The following is a 21,877-nucleotide window of genomic DNA, read 5'->3' as shown; positions in this document are numbered from 1 at the left end:
GATTGTGCGTTCCTGGTGTAACTCGGGCAGTTGTTGTTGCCATCCTGTACATGTCCCACAGGTGTGATGTTCAGATGTACCGATCCTGTGCAGGTGTTGTTACACGTGGTCTGCCACTGCGAGGACGATCAGCTGTCCGTCCTGTCTCCCTGTAGCGCTGTCTTAGGCATCTCACAGTACGGACATTGCAATTTATTGCCCTGGCCACATCTGCAGTCCTCATGCATCCTTGCAGCATGCCTAAGGCACGTTCAAACAGACGAGCCGGGACCCTGGGCATCTTTCTTTTGATGTTTTTCAGAGTCAGTAGAAAGGCCTCTTTAGTGTCCTAAGTTTTCATAACTGTGACCTTATTTGCCTACCGTCTGTAAGCTGTTAATGTCTTAACGACCGTTCCACAGGTGCATGTTCATTATTTGTTCATTGTTCATTGAACAAGCATGGGAAACAGTGTTTAAATCCTTTACAATGAAGATCTGTGAAGTTATTTGGATTTTACAAATTATCTTTGAAAGACAGGGTCCTGAAAAAGGGACAGTTGCTTTTTTTGCTGAGTTTATATATTCCTCTCTGATTCTCTACATGTAACACAGCCTTCTCTCTGTGTTTGCTTCAATCACTCCTATTCTGTTCATGCAGGTCTGTTACAGTCAGAATCACTGAAGGCTGAATATTCTGTGGTATGGTAGCTTGGCCCTTTGAAGGATCTGCTCTGTCTCTGGTGATTTGGTCTTGAAAAAAGCAGATGCAATGCACTGGAACAATACAGGTGTGATAAAAAATGTATAGGAATGGTAGCTGTTGTTCAACCAAATGTGAATTATTATTATTATATTTTTTTAGGTCGTAGATCAGCTTTAATATTGCCAATAGATTGTGGCTTCTATCAATAAGTTGATATCAAGAAAATAGACAGAGGCTAAGTTTTGTCTTTGCGTGACCAGTATACATGTACATGTATTATATACTAAACAAAAATATGAACGCAATATGTAAAGTGTTGGTCCCATGTTTAATGAGCTGATTAAACAGCATGATCATTACACACTTGCACCTTATGCCGGGGACAATAAAAGGCCACTCTAAAATGTACTGTTTTGTCACACAACACAATGCCACAGATGTCTAAAGTTTTGAAGGAGCGTGCAATTGGCATGCTGACTACAGGAATGTTTACCAGAGCTGTTGCCAGAGATGTTTATTTCTCTACCATAAGCCGCCTCCAACGCCGTTTTATAGAATTTAGAAGTACGTCCAACCGGCCTCACAACCGCAGACCACATGTAACCATGCCAGCCCAGGACCTCCACATCAGGCTTTTTCACCTGCGGGATTGTCTGAGACCAGCCACCCGGACAATTGATGAAAATTAAGATTATTTCTGTCTGTAATAAAGCCCTTTTGTGAGGAAAAACTAATTCTGATTGGCTGGGCATGGCTCCTATGCCCTCCCAGGCCCACATATGGCTGCGCCCCTGCCCAGTCATGGGAAATCAATAGATTAGGGCCCAATTAATTTATTTCAATTGACTGATTTCCTTATATGAACTGAAACTCAGAAACTCAGTAATTGTTGCATGTTGAAATTGTTGCATGTTGCGTTTATATTTTTGTTCAGTATAGTATATTAATACTTGATCCCAAGTATACCTGAGTCAGGATTGGCTATGTTGAGGGGTTAGAGTAGAGCATGACCCATGTTTTTGATTAGACAAAACTGTCATCCTCTCAAATTAGAATGTAGGCTGTTAACAGACAAGCAATCTCATTATTTCCAAGCAAGCTGTTCTTTGTTAGACAGTGTGGCTACTTGTCCAACAGGCTCCTGGCCAAATTGGTCCAATTCTGTGTCGTGTAAGGCAGGGCCTAGCTGTAGTTGGGAGCTGCGGTAAGCATGACCATGCACAGAATGAATAGTGATAATTGAGTGCCTTACTGGAAGGAACAACAACAGGAGCAGATGCCTGCCCCGGCAGCCAACAGCCCAACTGATCTGTTGTCCTATTCACTTGTAGCTAAAGTTGAAACAGTAACAGATAAACAGCTATGAATAAATTCATAACCAACTATACGCTGAGTGTACAAAACATTAAGAACACCTTCCTTGGGGCCTAAGGTACTACATTGCGGCCCGGGTGCCTGCAGGCTGGCTTCGGTCGTCAGTTGAACAGTGTTTCCCCCGACACATTGGTACAGCTGGCTTCTGTGTTAAGCGGGCGGGGGTTAAGGACACATGACTCGACCTTCGCCTCTCCCGAGCCCGTTGGGGAGTTGCAGCGATGAGACAAGATTGAAAAAGAACACCTTCCTAATATTGAGTTGTGTCCAAGTTGGCTGGATGTCCTTTGGGTGGTGGATCATTCTTGATACACACAGGAAACTGTTGAGCGTGAAAACCCAGCTGTGTTGTAGTTCTTAACACAAGCCGGTGCGCCTAGCATCTATTACCATACCCCGTTCAAAGGCACTTACATCTTTTGTCTTGTCCATTCAACCTCTGAATGGTACACATACACAATCCATGTCTCAATTGTCTCTCCATGTCTCAATTGTATCAAGGCTTAACAAAAAAATACAAAAAAGTGGATTTAACAAGACATTTTTGCAAATTTGTGATAAAAAAAAATGAAATATGACATTTACATGAGTATTCAGACCCTTTACTCAGTACTTTGTTGAAGCACCTTTGGTAGCGATTACAGCCTTGAGTCTTCTTGGTTGTGACGCTACAAGCTTGGCACACCTGTATTTGGGGAGTTTCTCCCATTCTTCTCTGCAGATCCTCTCAAGCTCTGTCAAGTTGGATGGGGAGCATCACTGCACAGCTATTTTCAGGTCTCTCCAGAGATGTTCGATTGGGTTCAAGTCCGGACTCTGGATGGGCCACTCAACAACATTCAGAGACTTGTCCCGAAGCCACTCTTTGTACTTTGTTTATCTTTGCCTCAATCCTGACTAGTTTCCCAGTCCCTGGTGCTGAAAAACCTCCCTACAGTAATGCTGCCACCACCATTCTTCACCGTTGGGAATGTGCCAGGTTTCCTCCAGACATGACGCTTGGCATTCAGGCCAATCTTGGTTTCATCAGACCAGATAATCTTGTTTCTCATGGTCTGAGTCTTTAGGTGCCTTTTGGCAAACTCCAAGCGGGCTGTCATGTGCCTTTTACTGATGAGTGGCTTCCGTCTGGCCACTCTACCATAAAGGCCTAATTGGTGGAGTACTGCAGAGATAGTTGTCCTTCTGGAATGTTTTCCCATCTCCACAGAGGAGCTCTAGAGCTCTGTCAGAGTGACCATCGGGTTCTTGATCACGTCCCTGATCAAGGACCTTCTCTCCCGATTGGTTACAAACTTCTTCCATTCAAGAATGATTGAGGTCACTGTGTTTGTGGGGACCTTCAATGCTGCAGAAATGTTTTGGTACCCTTCCCCAGATCTGTGCCTCGAATCAATTCTGTCTCAGAGCTCTACGGACAATTCCTTCGACCTCATGGCTTGGTTTTTATTCTGGCATGCACTGTCAACTGTGGGACCTTATATAGACAGGTGTGTGCCTTTCCAAATCATGTCCAATCAATTGAATTTACCACAGGTGGACACCAATCAAGTTGTAGAAACATCTCAAGGATAATCAATGGAAACAGAATGCACCTGAGCTCAATTTTGAGTCTCATAGCAAAAGGGTCTGAATACTTATGTAAATAAGATATCTGTTTTTTGTTTTTAATACATTTGCAGAAATGTCTAAAAACCTGTTTTCGCTTTGTCGTTATGGGGTATTGTGTGTAGATTGCTGTAGGTCAATTTTTGAATAAGGCTGTAACGTAACAAAATGTGGAATAATTCAAGGGGTCTGAAGGCACTGCATGTAATGGAAAACGTTCATAATGTTTTGTACACTAAGTATATTTTTTGATCAAACCACCAGTTTATTCTGAGCTAAACTGAAAACGAAAACATTGACAACAAACATATAGCCTACCCAACAGTGCTTAAAGGTCCAATGAAGCTGTTTTTATCTCAATATCAAATAATTTATCGGTAACAATTATTTTGTATTTATTTTATTTATTTAACCTTTATAATAACTAGGTAAGTCAGTTAAGAACACATTTTTATTTACAATGACGGCCTACTCCGGCCAAACCCGGACGACGCTGGGCCAATTGTGCACCGCCCTATGGGACTCCCAATCATGGCCAAATGTGATACAGCCTGGATTCAAACCAGGGACTGTAGTGACACTTCTTGCACTGAGATGCAGTGCCTTAGACCGCTGCGCCACTCGGGAGCATTCAAATGAAGTACCTTACTCTGAATGTTTTCGATTAAAATTGTTAAAAACAAACAAAAATAACTTCTTAGCAATTTCTCAAGCAAGATTTTTGCTAGGACTGTGGTCCGAGTGGGTAGGGGGAAACTGATGTCACCAGGCCGGCCAAAACTCCATCCCAACAAAACAGATAGAAATTTCAGGCCGTCTTTTCAAACAACTGTTATACTAAAAGGACATTATCATAATTTTCACTATTTCACAGTATTATTCCAACCTCATAGTATGAAAATATATATAAAACACAGGAAATTTTGACTGCACTGGGCCTTTAAAGTGCAACCACATATTTACTTTGACCTTAAAGTGCTTTAACCACACTGTCCCACTGGTTTGAATTTACTATCCACTAGTCCACAGATTTCCTCCTAGCCTTTGGCTCTGACCACCACTTACTGTAAGTGTAAGCAGCAGCACCTCTACTCTGTTATTCCAGACTGAAATGAATTGGGGCTCAGTTCCTCTCCCTCCTTCTCCTTCCTCTCTGCTCCCCATAGGGCTTCCTGACCCGCTCGTCTTCACTCAAATTCGATTTAAACTGTAGCCCAGAATTGGGGTCACAGGAGGAGGAGAACAGGAGAGGGCTGAGCTGGCACTCCCCCAAGGTGTCTTTCTGTCTCTCTCTCTCTCTCTTCATCTCTCTCTCTCTCTCTCCTTTTCTCTCTCTCTCTCCCCTCTCTCTCTTTATCCCCTCCTATCTCTCTCCTCCGCCCACTCTCTCTCTTTCCTCTCTCTCTCAGAAGTGCATGACTTATCACAGGAAGTGAGGCGAGGTGATTATTCACATTAATACGCTTAGACGATTATTAATTACATTGGGTTCATGCTGATGGCTGATAACAAGGCTTTTCTCAGGCTGCACCATCAGTGGTGGCTGCCTTTCCCTATTAAAGCACATTCATATTACAGCAATTACCCAGCACTGAGCCCCACTGATATTAAATACACAGAGACAGAGCTAGTTTTAATGTGCCAAAGAATACGTTTAGCATTTTTATTAACTCAAGGAGCTGACGACGATCTAGATGAGAAGTTTTTGAAATGTCATCCAATGTCAAATTGATTTTGAAATTAGATATTCTATTGTTGTAGAGATATGTTTTGTGCTCACTGTCATTGAAAACAGAACAGGTCTTGGTGTGGCACAGTCGGTGACAGAATGATCTAATATCTGAGGGACCCATCCTTCCACTGCCTCCATGGGTGCAAATGTGACTCATACAGCATACAGACACCCGAAACAGCAAATGCCACCTTGTATCAGAATCTCTCATTTGCCATCACAGGGACCAACATGCATGGCAGGCCCTCTCTTCTCTGACACAATACTGGCGCCCAAGCTTATGGTCCAGCAGGCTCAGCCATTGTTTTTCAGGATTAACAGATTAATAGGAATGGCTGCCAGCATTCTTCTTTACCAATCTGTCAGAGTGGGGGGGGGACTGGCTTTTGCCAGGTGGAGCCCCGTCCAAGAGAAATGACTGAACAGCCATAAATAACAGTTAAAATCACTGAAAAGCTCAACAGTTGCAGGGCGGAGAACCTGTGAGTGGGTTTAGGATGGGAGGGGGCTTGTGCTGAAACACTTTCTAGTTTTGTTACACTAACTGTCGCGTCCATCTGTGCTTAACTGGTGCTCAGAAAAAAAATGCCAGGAAACCACTAGGATCCTCTCAATTAATAATTGCAGGTTATATAACCAAGAATATACAGTTGAAGTCGGAAGTTTACATACACCTTAGCCAAATACATTTAAACTCAGTTTCACAATTCCTGACATTTAATTCTAGTAAAAATTCCCTGTCTTATGTCAGTTAGGATCACCACTTTATTTTAAGAATGTGAAATGTCAGAATAATAGTAGAGAGAATTATTTCAGCTTGTATTTCTTTCATCACATTCCCAGTGGGTTAGAAGTTTACATACACTCAATGAGTATTTGGTAGCATTGCCTTTAAATAGTTTAACTTGGGTCAAATGTTTCAGGTAGCCTTCCACAAGCTTCCCACAATAAGTTGGGTGAATTTTGGCCCATTTCTCCTGACAGAGCTGGTGTAACTGAGTCAGGTTTGTAGGATCCTTGCTCGCACACGCTTTTGCAGTTCTGCCCACAAATGTTCTATGGGATTGAGGTCAGGGCTTTGTGATGGCCACTCCAATACCTTGACTTTGTTGTCCTTAAGCCATTTTGCCACAACTTTGAAAGTATGCTTGGGGTCATTGTCCATTTGGAAGACCCATTTGCGACCAAGCTTTAACTTCCTGACTGATGTCTTGAGATGTTGCTTCAATATATCCACATAATTTTCCTGCCTCATGATGCCATCTATTCTGTGAAATGCACCAGTCCCTTCTTCAGCAAAGCGCCCCCACAACATGATGCTGCCACCCCCGTGCTTCACGGTTGGGATGGTATTCTTCAACTTGCAAGCCTCCCCCTTTTTCCTTCAAACATAATGATGGTCATTATGGCCAAACAGTTTTATTTTTGTTTCATCAGACCAGACGACATTTCTCCAAAATGTACGATCTTTGTCCCTATGTGCAGTTGCAAACCGTAGTCTGTATTTTATATGGCGGTTTTGGAGCAGTGGCTTCTTCCTTGCTGAGCGGCCTTTCAGGTCATGTCGATATATAACTTGTTTACTGTGGATATAGATACTTTGTACATGTTTTCTCCAGCATCTTCACAAGGTCCTTTGCTGTTGTTCTGGGAGTGATTTGCACTTTTCGCACCAAAGTACATTCATCTCTAGGAGACAGAACTCTTCTCCTTCCTGAGCGGTCCTCCTTCCTGCGTGGTCCTATGGTGTTTATACTTGCGTACTATTGTTTGTACAGATGGACGTGGTACCTTCAGGTGTTTGAAAATTGCTCCCAAGGATGAACCAGGCTTGTGGAGGTCTACAATTTTTTTTCTGAGGTCTTGGCTGATTTCTTTTGATTTTCCCATGATGTCAAGCGAAGAGGCACTGAGTTTGAAGGCAGGCCTTGAAATACATTCACAGGTAGACCCACAATTGACTCAAATGATGTCAATTAGCCTATCAGAAGCTTCTAAAGCCATGACATAATTTTCTGGAATTTTCCAAGCTGTTTAAAGGCACAGTCAACTTAGTGTATGTAAACTTCTGACCCACTGGAACTGTGATACAGATAAATAATATGTCTGTAAACAATTGTTGGAAAAATTACTTGTGTCATGCACACAGTAGATGTCCTAACCGACTTGCCAAAACTATAGTTTGTTAACAAGAAATTTGTGGAGTGGTTGAAAAACGAGTTTTAAATACTCCAAACTATGTGTATGTAAAATTCCGACTTCAACTGTATATATTTTGTTCCCATTCAAATTGACATTTGTTACCTAATTAATCACTTCTAAGTGAAATTCAATGTATTGATTTTTAAGTAAAGAGATGTGTTTGCCATGAAGCCTAAAAAGCTGGGAAGCCTCCACTATTGGTCTCTACTATAGAAATACAGACAGAGAATACATGTCAAGGCCGTAATGGATTCACACCATGTGACCATAATATACCACAGTATACTGTATATGGTGACTGACAAGGTGATAGTACACAATATTTATCTGTGGTGTAGGCCTATACTCTAACACCTATCCAGTTGTCACATTTTCACAGACAGAGGGACTGTAATAACATGGCTACTAGGGTAGTGAGGTTAGCTCTCTTCAGAAATAGCCTTAACACAGCAGCATAGCCATAACACAGCAGCATAGCCTTAACACAGCAGCATAGCCATAACACAGCAGCATAGCCATAACACAGCAGCATAGCCTTAACACAGCAGCATAGCCATAACACAGCAGCATAGCCATAACACAGCAGCATAGCCATAACACAGCAGCATAGCCATAACACAGCAGCATAGCCATAACACAGCAGCATAGCCATAACACAGCAGCATAGCCATAACACAGCAGCATAGCCATAACACAGCAGCATAGCCATAACACAGCAGCATAGCCTTAACACAGCAGCATAGCCATAACACAGTAGCATAGCCATAACACAGCAGCATAGCCATAACACAGCAGCATAGCCATAACACAGCAGCATTCTGTAATAAATGTTAGCCCACAAGGAAAACAGCCCTGACATCGCAGGCTGAATGATGCAATGCAACAGCAATGACTTAATGCACTTACAGTATGTTACAATGTAGCAATACCCACAGACTACCTCCTTTTTTTCCCATCAATATTTTAACTTCTCTATGGGATGTTCAATCAATCATCGCCTTATCTCCCTGGACTGTCCTTGACTGTCGACTCAGGTTTTTGTCAGGCATTTTATACTTCAGTGCTTTTAGTTGTGTTGAATTGGACTGAATATAAATGTGTGGGTGATTGCTCTAGTTATCTCTTCAGTGTGGTGTGCGAGTGTGTGTCCATAAGATATTGTGTGTTTGTGTCTCTTAGTCAGTCAATGTGTATACCCTAGTCAGTGTGTATGTGTCTGAGGTGTGTCTCTGACTCTGTTTATTTTGGGGAGAGTTTGGTGGAGTTATCTTGAGTCAGTATTGTTCTTTACCTCCCGTGGTATCTTCCTTCAGGAGCCTGCAGGTACTTGGTCAGGTCAATGCCTGCATCCTCCCAGCAGGTGATTGCCTCTGTGAGCTCGCTCTTATATTGCTCTTTAGGAGGGAGGCACTGCCCTTCCCAGCCTATTGACAGCAGAGGAGACTCAATAAGCAACGGGGTCTTGCTGCAGGGACAATCTCAGCAGAATATACAGTATACGGCTGATTGTGCTTCTGTTCCCATAAGCACATAATCAATAATGTAATAACTTATGTGTCACGCCCTGACCTTAGAGAGCCTTTTTATTCTCTATTTGGTTAGGTCAGGGTGTGACTTGGGTGTGCAAATCTAGGTTTCTATTTCTTTGTTGGCCTAGTATGGTTCCCAATCAGAGGCAGCTGTGTATCGTTGTCTCTGATTGGGGATCATACTTAGGCAGCCCTTTTTCCCACCTTAGATTGTGGGATCTTGATTTTGTATAGTTACTGTGTAGCCTGCAGAACATTCCGTTCGTTTATATATATACAGTATATCACAAAAGTGAGTACACCCCTCACATTTTTGTAAATATTTGAGTATATCTTTTCATGTGACAACACTGAAGAAATGACACTTTGCTACAATGTAAAGTAGTGAGTGTACAGCTTGTATAACACTGTAAATTTGCTGTCCCCTCAAAATAACTCAACACACAGCCATTAATGTCTAAACCGCTGGCAACAAAAGTGAGTACACCCCTAAGTGAAAATGTCCAAATTGGGCCCAATTAGCCATTTTCCCTCCCCGGTGGCATGAGACTTGTTAGTGTTACAAAGTCTCAGGTGTGAATGGGGAGGAGGTGTGTTCAATTTGATGTCATCGCTCTCACACTCCCTCATACTGACTGGTCACTGGAAGTTCAACATGGCACCTCATGGCAAAGAACTCTCTGAGGATCTGAAAAAAAGAATTGTTGCTCTACATAAAGATGGCCTGGGCTATAAGAAGATTGCCAAGACCCTGAAACTGAGCTGCAGCACGGTGGCCAAGACCATACAGCGGTTTAACTGGACAGGTTCAACTCAGAACAGGCCTCGCCATGGTCGACCAAAGAAGTTGAGTGCACGTGCTCAGCGTCATATTCAGAGGTTGTCTTTGGGAAATAGACGTATGAGTGCTGCCAGCATTGCTGCAGAGGTTGAAGGGGTGGGGGGTCAGCCTGTCAGTGCTCAGACCATACGCCGTACACTGCATCAAATTGGTCTGCATGGCTGTCGTCCCAGAAGGAAGCCTCTTCTAAAGATGATGCACAAGAAAGCCCGCAAACAGTTTGCTGAAGACAAGCAGACTAAGGACATGGATTACTGGAACCATGTCCTGTGGTCTGATGAGACCAAGATAAACTTATTTGGTTCAGATGGTGTCAAGCGTGTGTGGCGGCAACCATGTGAGGAGTACAAAGACAAGTGTGTCTTGCCTACAGTCAAGCATGGTGGTGGGAGTGTCATGGTCGGGGGCTGCATGAGTGCTGCCGGCACTGGGGAGCTACAGTTCATTGAGGGAACCATGAATGCCAACATGTACTGTGACATACTGAAGCAGAGCATGATCCCCTCCCTTCGGAGACTGGGCTGCAGGGCAGTATTCCAACATGATAACGACCCCAAACACACCTCCAAGACGACCACTGCCTTGCTAAAGAAGCTGAGGGTAAAGGTGATGGACTGGCCAAGCATGTCTCCAGACCTAAACCCTATTGAGCATCTGTGGGGCATCCTCAAACGGAAGGTGGAGGAGTGCAAGGTCTCTAACATCCACCAGCTCCGTGATGTCGTCATGGAGGAGTGGAAGACGACTCCAGTGGCAACCTGTGAAGCTCTGGTGAACTCCATGCCCAAGAGGGTTAAGGCAGTGCTGGAAAATGATGGTGGCCACACAAAATATTGACACTTGGACATTTTCACTTAGGGGTGTACTCACTTTTGTTGCCAGCGGTTTAGACATTAATGGCTGTGTGTTGAGTTATTTTGAGGGGACAGCAAATTTACACTGTTATACAAGCTGTACACTCACTACTTTACATTGTAGCAAAGTGTCATTTCTTCAGTGTTGTCACATGAAAAGATATACTCAAATATTTACAAAAATGTGAGGGGTGTACTCACTTTCGTGATATACTGTATATATTTTTTTGGTGTTCATCAAATAAAGAAAGATGTACGCTTACCACGCTGCACCTTGGTCTCATTCCAACAACGGACGTGACATTATGTCTATATCAGGGTTGGGGGTAGAAGGAGGAGAGAGGAGGTACTAAGTAGCCTATGCTTGCTTATCTAACCGCACACTTGGCCATATTAAGAGTGTTTTAGGAGTTTTATGATAGAGTTTAAAAAGACTTGATTAAGAATGAGGCCAATGTAGAAAGGTCCATCCATATTCCATTGCAGTGGCGACCCATCATTCAGGGCAGGTGGGGCTCTGAATGACGGGTCGCCACTGCAATGGAATATGGATGGACCTTTCTATATAGGCCTAATTCTTAATCAAGTCTTTAACCTCATTCTTAATCAAGCCTTTAATCATGTGTTTTGAGCCCCAGCTCTTTAGCAAAAAAATAAACAATGTTTTTCTTTTGGTTGTTGTTGCCTGTTTTGCATATTATTTTGGCAATAATACATGTCACATATCCGTTTGCAAGCAATGTAAAACAATGTTTATTGAGTTATTAAAGCTGCATACAAACATGGTTTCTTTTTTGCATTCTTCAGTAAGGCAGCTCCAAAATGCAGGTGTTTCAGCCTGGCTCAGTGCTTTCTGTGGTGGAGGGGCAGTCAGTGGAAAATACAGAGCATAGGGGTTGGTAATCTTCTCTAGTTGTGCCGTGACTGGCTCAGTGTTCTGTCACTCATGGGGACTAGAAAGTTCAAGCCCCCTTGGAAGCTGGCATAGATTTACATTAGTAGTGCCCTTCCAAGAAGGCTCAAGGTCATTGGCCCCAGATAAAATGATGTCAAATCACGTTATATCTACTTTAGCTTTGATTGGACTGATCATGTCAACATCATACTTTCAAAATCTTAGCTAGCGAGCTAGACAAGCAGTCATCATTATGAATCACGTTGACAATCTACTGGTAAATCCTATTCATTCCGTCATATGAAGAGAAATTATAAACAAAACGTATCGGTGCTCATCGGCTATTGGACATAAACATTACACAACAAGTTTGAAATCGCAAATTCAACAATGAGTGGTTTGGAAGGAATCAGTGGCTAACCAGAAGCGTTGCAAAGCAATCACTATTTTGCTTCCCCGGCTATTCGGTGGAGAGGGTGTGTGATCCAAGTCTGGGTTTTAAGGTCTCTTTTCCAAGATTAAAAAGAAAAACATTCACACGCAACACCATGTGCCAGAAATGGTTGAAAACATTGGCCATGCTGTCAATCCAGCATGACTTCTGCTGCGCAAAGCCACTGGAAACTCGGAACTGGAAAATCTCAGTGAGTTCAAGACAACTGTGAACTCTGAAAATAATTTGCTCCGACTGGGAAAATACATTTTGAACGGTCATCCAACTCAGAATTCTAAGTCGGGAACTGAGGCCTCTTTCTTGAGCTCCGACCTGAAGATCATTGACGTCATGATTTGACCTTGTTTTCCGAGTTCCCCGATGTCTTGAAAGCGCCATAAATCCAGAGGATGCCAGACTTTGATGACAAAGTTTGATGAAAAAATTTGCCCACAAGAAGGACTGCTGCGCCACCTTCTTGTTCAAGTAAGCACAGCACAAAGGTGAGTCCAAAAATGTATTGTATGCTGCTGCATAAATGATGTAATATGCCAGGGAACTATGTATACTGTAGCTAAGAAAGTAATACTAAGTGTATGTTGTGTAGTAAGATGTTAGTAGCCCATGTGCCTCACCCTAATAATTTGGTCCCTTTCCCCCTCCTAATTTCACTTACTGTTCTGACTTGGTGGTGCACATGTAGCCTTTAGCCTGTTTTAGAGAAATGTAATCATCAAATATTGTAAAAGCTTTCATTGTCTGATTATATGCCCCCTTTCTTTCTCCTACAGCCCCTTTATTTGTCCTACGGTTCTCACTTGGTGTACAGGGAGAATAGTGTAAGAACGATTCTGTAACGGTCCTGACCTGTTTTATGTTGTTTTGGTATGTGTTTATGGTCAGGGCGTGTGTTTTGGGTGGGCAGTCTATGTTTTGTATTTCTAGGTTGGGTTTTGTGTTCGGCCTGGTGTGATTCTCAATTAGAGACAGGTGTGTATCGTTTGTCTCTAATTGAGAGTCATACTTAGGCAGCCAGGGTTTCACTTGTGTTTTGTGGGTGTTTGTTCCTGTGTCCACACAGGACGGTTGAAGGTTAGTCACATTTGTTGTTTTGTAGTTTTGTAGTGTCTTGTTTGCTGTTGTCATTAAAAGATGGCTTATTTCCCTCAAACCGCATCTTGGTCCTATCCATGCTCCTCCTCGTCTAAGGGGGAGAACAACAATGACTGCCTTTACAGAAACACCCACCATAACATGACCAAGCGGATTGAGGAGAGAGAAAAGGAACTACAGCAATGGGGAAAAGAGGAATGGACTTGGGAGGAGATTCTGGACGGAGAAGGACCCTGGGCAGAGCCAGAGGAGTGTCGCCACCCCAAAGCGGAGCTGGAGGCAGCAAAAGCGGAGAGGAGGTTTTATGAGGCAAAAGCAAGGCAGAGCGGCTGGAAGCCCGAGAGGCTCACCCAAAAATTTCTTGGGGGGGGGGGGCTAAAGGGGAGTGTGGCGAAGCCGGGTTGGATACCTGAGCCAACTCCCCGGGCTTGCCGTGGAGTAAGAGGGCGTCGTACTGGTCAGACACCGTGTTATGCGGTAAAGCGCACGGTGTCCCCAGTACGCGTGCTTAGCCCAGTGCGGGCTATTCCACCTTGCCGCACTGGGAGGGCTAGGTTGGGCATCGAGCCGAGTGCCATGAAGCCGGCCCAACGTATCTGGTCTCCAGTACGTCTCCTCGGGCCGGCGTACATGGTACTAGCCTTACAGGTGGTGTCCCTGGTTCGCCTGCATAGCCCAGTGCGGGCTATTCCACCTCGCCGCACTGGCAGGGTTACGGGGACCATTCAACCTGGTAAGGTTGGGGAGGCTCGGTGCTCAAGAGCACGTGTCCTCCTTCACGGTCCGGTATATCCGGCGCCACCTTCCCACCCCAGCTCAGTACCACCAGTGCCTACACCACGCACCAGGCTTCCAGTGCATCTCCAGAGCCCTGTTCCTCTTCCACGCACTCTCCCTATGGTGCGTGTCTCCAGCCCGGTACCTCCAGTTCCGGTACCACGCACCAGGCCTAGAGTGCGCCACGAGAGTCCAGTGTGCCCAGTTCCTGTTCCCCGCACTCGCCCTGAGGTGCGTGCCCTCAGCCCGGTACCTCCAGTTCCGGTACCACGCACCAGGCCTATAGTGCGTCTCAGTCAGCCAGAGCCGTCCTGCCATGACCAGCCAGAGCCGTCCTGCCATGACCAGCCAGAGCCGTCCTGCCATGACCAGCCAGAGCCGTCCTGCTATGACCAGCCAGAGCCGTCCTGCCATGACCAGCCAGAGCCGTCCTGCCATGACCTGCCAGAGCCATCCAGCCAGGACCTGCCAGAGCCGTCCAGCCAGGACCTGCCAGAGCCGTCCAGCCAGGACCTGCCAGAGCCGTCCAGCCAGGACCTGCCAGAGCCGTCCAGCCAGGACCTGCCAGAGCCGTCCAGCCAGGACCTGCCGGAGTCCCTAAACCAGGACCTGCCTGAGTCCCTCAGCCAGGACCTGCCGGAGTCCCTCAGCCAGGACCTGCCGGAGTCCCTCAGCCAGGACCTGCCGGAGTCCCTCAGCCAGGACCTGCCGGAGTCCCTCAGCCAGGACCTGCCGGAGTCCCTCAGCCAGGACCTGCCGGAGTCCCTCAGCCAGGACCTGCCGGAGTCCCTCAGCCAGGACCTGCCGGAGTCCCTCAGCCAGGACCTGCCGGAGTCCCTCAGCCAGGACCTGCCGGAGTCCCTCAGCCAGGACCTGCCGGAGTCCCTCAGCCAGGACCTGCCGGAGTCCCTCAGCCAGGACCTGCCCCTTGTCCCCGTGCTGCCCCTTGTCCCGGTGCTGCCCCTTGTCCCGGTGCTGCCCCTTGTCCCGGTGCTGGCCGCTCATTTAGGGGATGTTAGTTTTAGGGTGGTCATTGGGAGGGGAAGACAGAAGCGGGGAGTGACTATGGTGGTGTGGGGACAGCGTCCAGAGCCTGAGCCACCACCGTGGTCAACTGCCCACCCAGACCCTCCCCTGGACTTTGTGCTGGTGCGCCCGGCGTTCGCACCTTGAGGGGGGGGTTCTGTAACAGTCCTGACCTGTTTTATGTTGTTTTGGTATGTGTTTATGGTCAGGGCGTGTGTTTTGGGTGGGCAGTCTATGTTTTGTATTTCTAGGTTGGGTTTTGTGTTCGGCCTGGTGTGATTCTCAATTAGAGACAGGTGTGTATCGTTTGTCTCTAATTGAGAGTCATACTTAGGCAGCCAGGGTTTCACTTGTGTTTTGTGGGTGTTTGTTCCTGTGTCCACACAGGACGGTTGAAGGTTAGTCACATTTGTTGTTTTGTAGTGTCTTGTTTGCTGTTGTCATTAAAAGATGGCTTATTTCCCTCAATCCGCATCTTGGTCCTATCCATGCTCCTCCTCGTCTAAGGGGGAGAACAACAATGACTGCCTTTACAGATTCTAAATTCTGCTGCTGTACATTTCAAAAGTGCTGAACAAATATTTATATTGCCTAGGTCCGTCTTAGCTCGCTCATTAATGTCTTAATCTTAGCCTCTTATCCGCTCATCATTCCCTTATGCCATAGTTTGTACATCTCAATTGTCAGTAGAAACCACATTTGTTTAAGCAAGTCACCCATATCAGCTATGTTTTTTTTTTAAAGCAGTAAATGAGGCTGAATGAACTGTTTCACTGCCAGACGAGCCTCCGCTGATAGCCAGGTGTAGCAGTGGTAAGGATTGATAGAGTGAAAAGAAAAGAAAGCTCTGCTGTTGGGACAGCTTTATGTAGGCCCTAACAGTTTGTCACCGTTATAGTGCAATTCATGTATTGTTTAGTGTTGTGTTGTGTAATGGCTTTGCTGGCATGCCCCACCAAGATTTACATGCTAAAATCGCCACTGTTCCATTGTGAGATATCCACAATCAGTGATTCCATTGAGTCTGGATGGATTGGTATTGAATGAACGGTGTGATGGTATTGTCTGGTAGTAGGTGGTATAAAACATCAGCATACGTAGAGCATGTTCATGAAAAATGATTATGTCGAATACAACGGCTCTAGTGACTTCTAGAGGGATGTGTGTTTTGTACCTCTCTCAGTCTCTCTCCATCTTTCTGAGTACTCCTCTGTATGGTCTCGGAGTCCCACAGTGTGTGTGCCACCACTCGACAGGTGGGGTGTCATAATCTTGTCATTATATGTTAGCTTGCCCGGTACAGTTGAAACCAAGATTCAACCATGAAGAGCACACTTCTCCAGCGTGCCAGTGGCCATCAAAGATGAGAATTTGCCCCCTGAAGTCGGTTATGACGCCGAACTGCAGTCAGGTCAAGACCCTGGTGAGGATGACGAGCACGCAGATGAGCTTCCCTGAGACGATTTCTGACAGTTTGTGCAGAAATTATTTGGTTGTGCAAACACACAGTTTCATCAGCTGTCCGGTTGGCTGGTCTCAGATGGTCCCGCAGGTGAAAAAGCTGGTTGTGGAGGTTCTGGGCTGGTGTGGTTACACGTGGTCTGTGGTTGTGAGGCTGGTTGGACATACTGCCAAATTATCTAAAACAACGTTAGAGGTGGCTTATGGTAGAGAAATGAACATCAAATTCTCTGGCAACAGCTCTTTTGGACATTCCTGCAGTCAACATACCAATTGCACGCTCCCTCAAAACTTGAGACATCTGTGGCATTGTGTTGTGTGACAAAACTGCACTTTTTAGAGTGGCCTTTTATTGACCCCCGCACAAGGCGCATCTGTGTAATGATCATGCTGTTTAATCAGCTTCTTGATATGCCACACCTGTCAGGTGGATGGATTATCTTGGCAAAGCAGGATTGCTCACTTACAGCGATGTAAACAAATGTATGCACAAAAAAATTGAGAAATAAGCTTTTTGTGTGAATGGAACATTTCATGGATCTTTTATTTCAGCTCATGAATCATGGGACCAACACTTTACATGTTGCGTTTATATTTTTGTTCAGCGTACATCTTGTATATAAAACATCAAACATGTCATTATATACATGCATAGAAAATATTGTTGAAACAATATTTCAGGGAAAATTCTTATATTTCATTAATAAACCTTTTGTTAAACCTTTTGTTAAATATAGGGGGGAAATACATTTCCCACATTTCCCAGAATGCATTAGTTTTACCTTCAAGTTAACCCTTTGGCCTTGGTGGAAATATAATTGGCTATTCTAAGCACTAAGGTTAAAAGAGTATATGAACATTGTTTCCAGAGAAAAGTGATATATTCTTTAGTATCTGGAAGTGTGACCTTTCCGATTTAAGGAAATTCTCATGTTCTATGACTGAGTGGAATTTCTTTGATTTACACTGATTCAAACTACATCCTGTGGGGTGTGGCCAATTTAATTAGAATTTCAACTCATGAGTTGAATGGGAGTGAATTCCAAAATTCTGCATTGAGACCAACCCTGGTGTGTGTATGAGAGAGAGCCTTCACCCCCATCTCCCTCCCTCTCACAGCCTCTTGCCCCTCCATCCTCCACTGAGCTTCTGATCTCTGTCTGTTAGACTAGACTAGAGACAACAAGCATCACATCAGACACAATTCAAACAGAAGGTCAGGTGATTGGTCTCCAATGATCTGTGTGACTTAGTGATGGGCTCTCTCCCTCCCTTGTGTGTAAACAATGATAGAGCGTATTTGCACACCTCGGCGAATAGCGGTGCGTTGATTAAAAGGGACTTCCAGTGTTTGGGCCTCCCACGCCGTCGTTTCAGTCTCCCTCCTCTGTTTGAGATAGTCACCGGTTCACCGGGGCAACCTTCTTCGCGACGATGACTCACACTATAACACAAAGCAGAAAGACGCCTCTCTAACCTTGGCTGATGTTGAAGTTGACGAGTAAGCAAGGCGTGAGTTTAACATTGATTTTCAACAATGATTAACCTTTTTCTTTAACAGTTTAGCTAGGTACTAGAAGTTCCCTCTAAGTACCCTTGGTAGAGGCGCAGGGGGAAGAGAAAAAAGTCCTGAGTTCAAATTGGAGCAGATTTAGAAGCATCCCAATTAGTGCCTGAGGGAGAGAGATGGGCCTGTCTGGTAGAGGAGCACTGATGAAGCACCTAGGCTCCGTCATTAGCCTGCACACTGAGTCCCTTGACACCCCCGTTGGCCACAGAGCTTGATGAGGTGGGCTGGAATGGACACAGCGTCTGTCTCCTTTGTCTACTGCTGTTGCTGTTCCCTGGCACGGTTCTGTCTTCTACCATGTGCTGCTGGGCTTTCTGTTCCAGAAACCGCTGGCCAAGTGTATGCAAAATCAGCATTGTACTGTATGCAAAATCGTTTTCATATGCTGCTCATATGCATGTAATGTATTGAGCAGGTCTGGGATCTGTTGTATGTGACAGGAATGTATCCTTTGCCAGAGGAGACAACCCTATGTTGAATGGTGGTTGTCTGTGCTGCAGCCTAGTGTGATTAGTTTGTTGGCCCTTATCAGTTCTCTTAACAAGCTCCGTAGTGACACCTCTGCTCTGCTCCAGGCCCCTGGTCATCTAGTAAATGTCACTATAATGACACACGCATTAACATGTACAGGTCCAGCAGGCCAAAAGAGATAATTGGGGACTGTAACCAGCAATGAAAAGGAGAGATGTCAAGGATTCTAAAAATGACATTTTGGTTGTAGAGTAAGTGAATGTTTTGGATCATTTTTAGGTGCATTTATTTTAGGAACATTTCATATTTCATTGTGCAGTTTTCGAAATGTGCAATGATTTCAGTATAAAGACCTCGGTGTTTAGAATTGTTTGGACTATGAGGTTGCTAAGGAAACATTACCATCCAATGGTCTTGTTATTCTTGATCAGGTTCTAGGACTAGTAGTGCTTTAATTGGCAGAGTAATTGAAATGCAGAGCCCTGCAGGATCTATCCCAGTAGCATCGTTTAATTGTTTTTACATGGCCAATCAGTGTGTGTGTGTACCCAGAGAAGCTCCAGGGGACCTGTGCTAGCTAGCTAGCTTCATTTTCACTGTCACTACCCAGACAGGTTAATGTTCTCTTATTCTGGCCTTATTAAAAGCTGCTGCCTGCTACACATCCTGATCCCATACTCATCACGTCTCCTCTGCACTTCTAACCAGGTCTGGAGATGTTTTCTGATTTCCTCAGGTACAGTTAAATTGCTTTTCGGTGTCTGAAATGGCAGTGGAATACTGACCCATCGAGCACATAAAGTGTGTGAGTGCCAGGCAGGCTGTGATAATAGCGTGCTCAGAGACACTTGGCTCTAATAAGAGGTGTTTGATTGCTTTTTTAATGTATTTCTCCTCCTGTTGATTATGTTTTCGGCCGGCTGCGGGGAGGACAAGCTCTTTCATGACGCTGCTGCTTGAGTGATTCTGAGCTCAACATGTGAACGTGGATCCTTACTGTAGATAGGCGAGGTACAGTAGCAGTAATGCTATAGAATATATGTAGAGTGTCTATATTTATAGATTTGTCGTAGAGAGGAATGGTAACAGATCAGACTATTCCTCACTGACTTCATACTGTCTAGGTATAAGGAGATTGATATAGACAGAGCATACAATGACATCCCTGTTTAAATGAAGAGATAACCTGCTCTTGGAGATGGACGCTTAGACAGGGACATAAAGCTCAGTAAATACACCTCTATCTTTAGGAAATATTTACCTTTCTCTGTGAACAGTGGCTGGCTGGCTGGCAGGCTCGGTAATGTTTGCTGTGCTGTGTGACCCATACCCTGTCTTTTTAAAAGCTAGAACACGTCCCAGTGGAAATCAGTGAATATGGTTGTTAGTTAGTAGAGCACAGAACCATCAGAGTTTGGGAAAGAAAACGGTTCCCCATCAATACACTGCACTCCTGTGGACCCTAGGAAGAGTAGCTGCTGCTTCAGCAACAGCTAATGGGCATCCTAATAAAATACTTAATACTCAACTCCCTCCAGTCAAGGAATGGAAGTCATTTTGAACGATTTCCCTACAAAGGTTTCTGTTCGTTTTACACTTGAGTTCACTCTATGCAGCTATACAACTGGTGGCATATTTTTGTGTGCATAGAAAGACTGTCAATATGTAAATGCAGGGTAATTAAACAATTTCCTTCAGTGCATCTGTTACAGAGTTAGCTTAGATTTCAATAAAGTACCAGTACAGGTGTCAGTGTACAACACTATAGCTGCCATAGTATTAACCCCACCAACCTGTGTCTGACAGTTTGATGTTTTTGAGGCTGAAAATAATTTGCTTTTGAACGCCTCCCACTCGCTCCCCTGGAAATATTGTTGGGCTGAAAGTCTGCACGCACTTCTTTGTTGTCTCCAATTATTCCTCCACTCCTGCCTTACTCTATTTCTCTCTCTACCCACACTCTGATCCCAGAGAGCTTTCTTTCGCCAATTATGGTCATAAAGAAAGGCGGCCATTTTAGAACACTCTCATGTTGGGCTTGTTGTGTTAAGAGATTACTGCACTTTGCTAGCTGTATAGTAACTGAGATGAATTGAAAATAAATAACTAGCTAGCCGGTGACTGCATTGATCTCTTGAGATTGCAGGAATGCTCTTTCCTCCCATGATCCTCGGGGAAAGGCTGACTTCTCTCATGTGTGGTTTTGTTTATCTGTTTGTTTTGTCATGGTAATTGTTTCTGTCTTTGTTTCCGTCTTCTAATTAATTTGAAATGTTAGCCACACACTGAAGCTGAAAGGGAAATCTTATATACAGTAGTTTCAGCATGTTAAGGCTTATAAGGAGCTTACGCACTTATCCCTAGACAATGTCAATTATATCCACCCACAATATCTCATGAGCACAGTTATATTCCCTGTGGGAACAGACGTTTTTAGAACATGTCTCTCTTGTCCTCTTCACAGGTGAGGAGAATTTACTGGCAATACTGAAGAGGCGATGGTGGAAGTACATGATTTTGGGATTGATAGACATCGAGGCTAACTACCTGGTTATCAAAGCCTACCAATACACCACACTAACCAGCGTACAGGTGAGTCTGTTTTCATCTATCACATGTGAACCCATAGGTGTGCGTGTATGTGCGCAGGGGTGCGTGGGTGCATGTGTAGGTACAAGCCTGTCCCTAGACGTTCCCTTGACTGGCCGCTGGACAGACATAAGACAGTAATATGGCAGTGACCTTTGTTGAGTCTACATAATAAGATGACTAATTAAAGGTACACTGGCTGACTCTCACCCCGTGTGTCAGTTCATCTTCATTAAATTGCAGTTAGTGCCAGAGGAGCCTTACTCAGATCCATCCGAGAGGCCTCAGTTCCTTGGCGCAGGGCTGGAGGGATGGAAGGAGGGAGGTTTAAATGATTATTGGAGAGTCTCGGTGAGAGCACAATAGATTTCTTTCCTCTAATCTCACCTGAATCTGACATTTTCCTCCACTCCTCCAGAGCACAGGTAGGACTCAGGATCAATTCCAGTGGCCCGGTGGCTGCAGAGATTTGGGGAAACAGATAGTGAGGAGTGTGTCGGTATCCCCTCTCTAGTAATGAATCAGGCCTCTAAACTCTCTCCTCTCAGTGTAGTCAGTTAGGGCTGAACGGGAACAGACGATACCATTAACACTCCACAGGCTAACCAGGACTCTTCTAGTTCCTCCAGCATACAGGCCTCTCACACTCAGAGAGAATGAGAGAGGAGAAATGAGATCCGTGCCAACTGCAAAGTTGTGATTATGGGTATTGATAGCT

General features: G+C 44.8%; 1 protein-coding gene across 1 annotated transcript in view; it reads left to right on the top strand.

Moving 5' to 3' along the window:
- Window positions 1-21,877, top strand: part of LOC129825075 (solute carrier family 35 member F1-like) — a 121,066-nt gene that overhangs the window by 58,940 nt on the left and 40,249 nt on the right. Inside the window, exon 3 of the mRNA XM_055884835.1 lies at window positions 21,035-21,162. Within this exon, the coding sequence (XP_055740810.1) occupies window positions 21,035-21,162 (128 nt within the window). The remainder of the gene's footprint in view (window positions 1-21,034; window positions 21,163-21,877) is intronic.

Source organism: Salvelinus fontinalis, chromosome 27, assembly GCF_029448725.1.
Source record: "Salvelinus fontinalis isolate EN_2023a chromosome 27, ASM2944872v1, whole genome shotgun sequence".
Taxonomy (NCBI): Eukaryota; Metazoa; Chordata; class Actinopteri; order Salmoniformes; family Salmonidae; genus Salvelinus; species Salvelinus fontinalis.
Note: the sequence above shows the minus strand (reverse complement) of the source record. Positions and strands in the feature narration are given on the sequence as shown.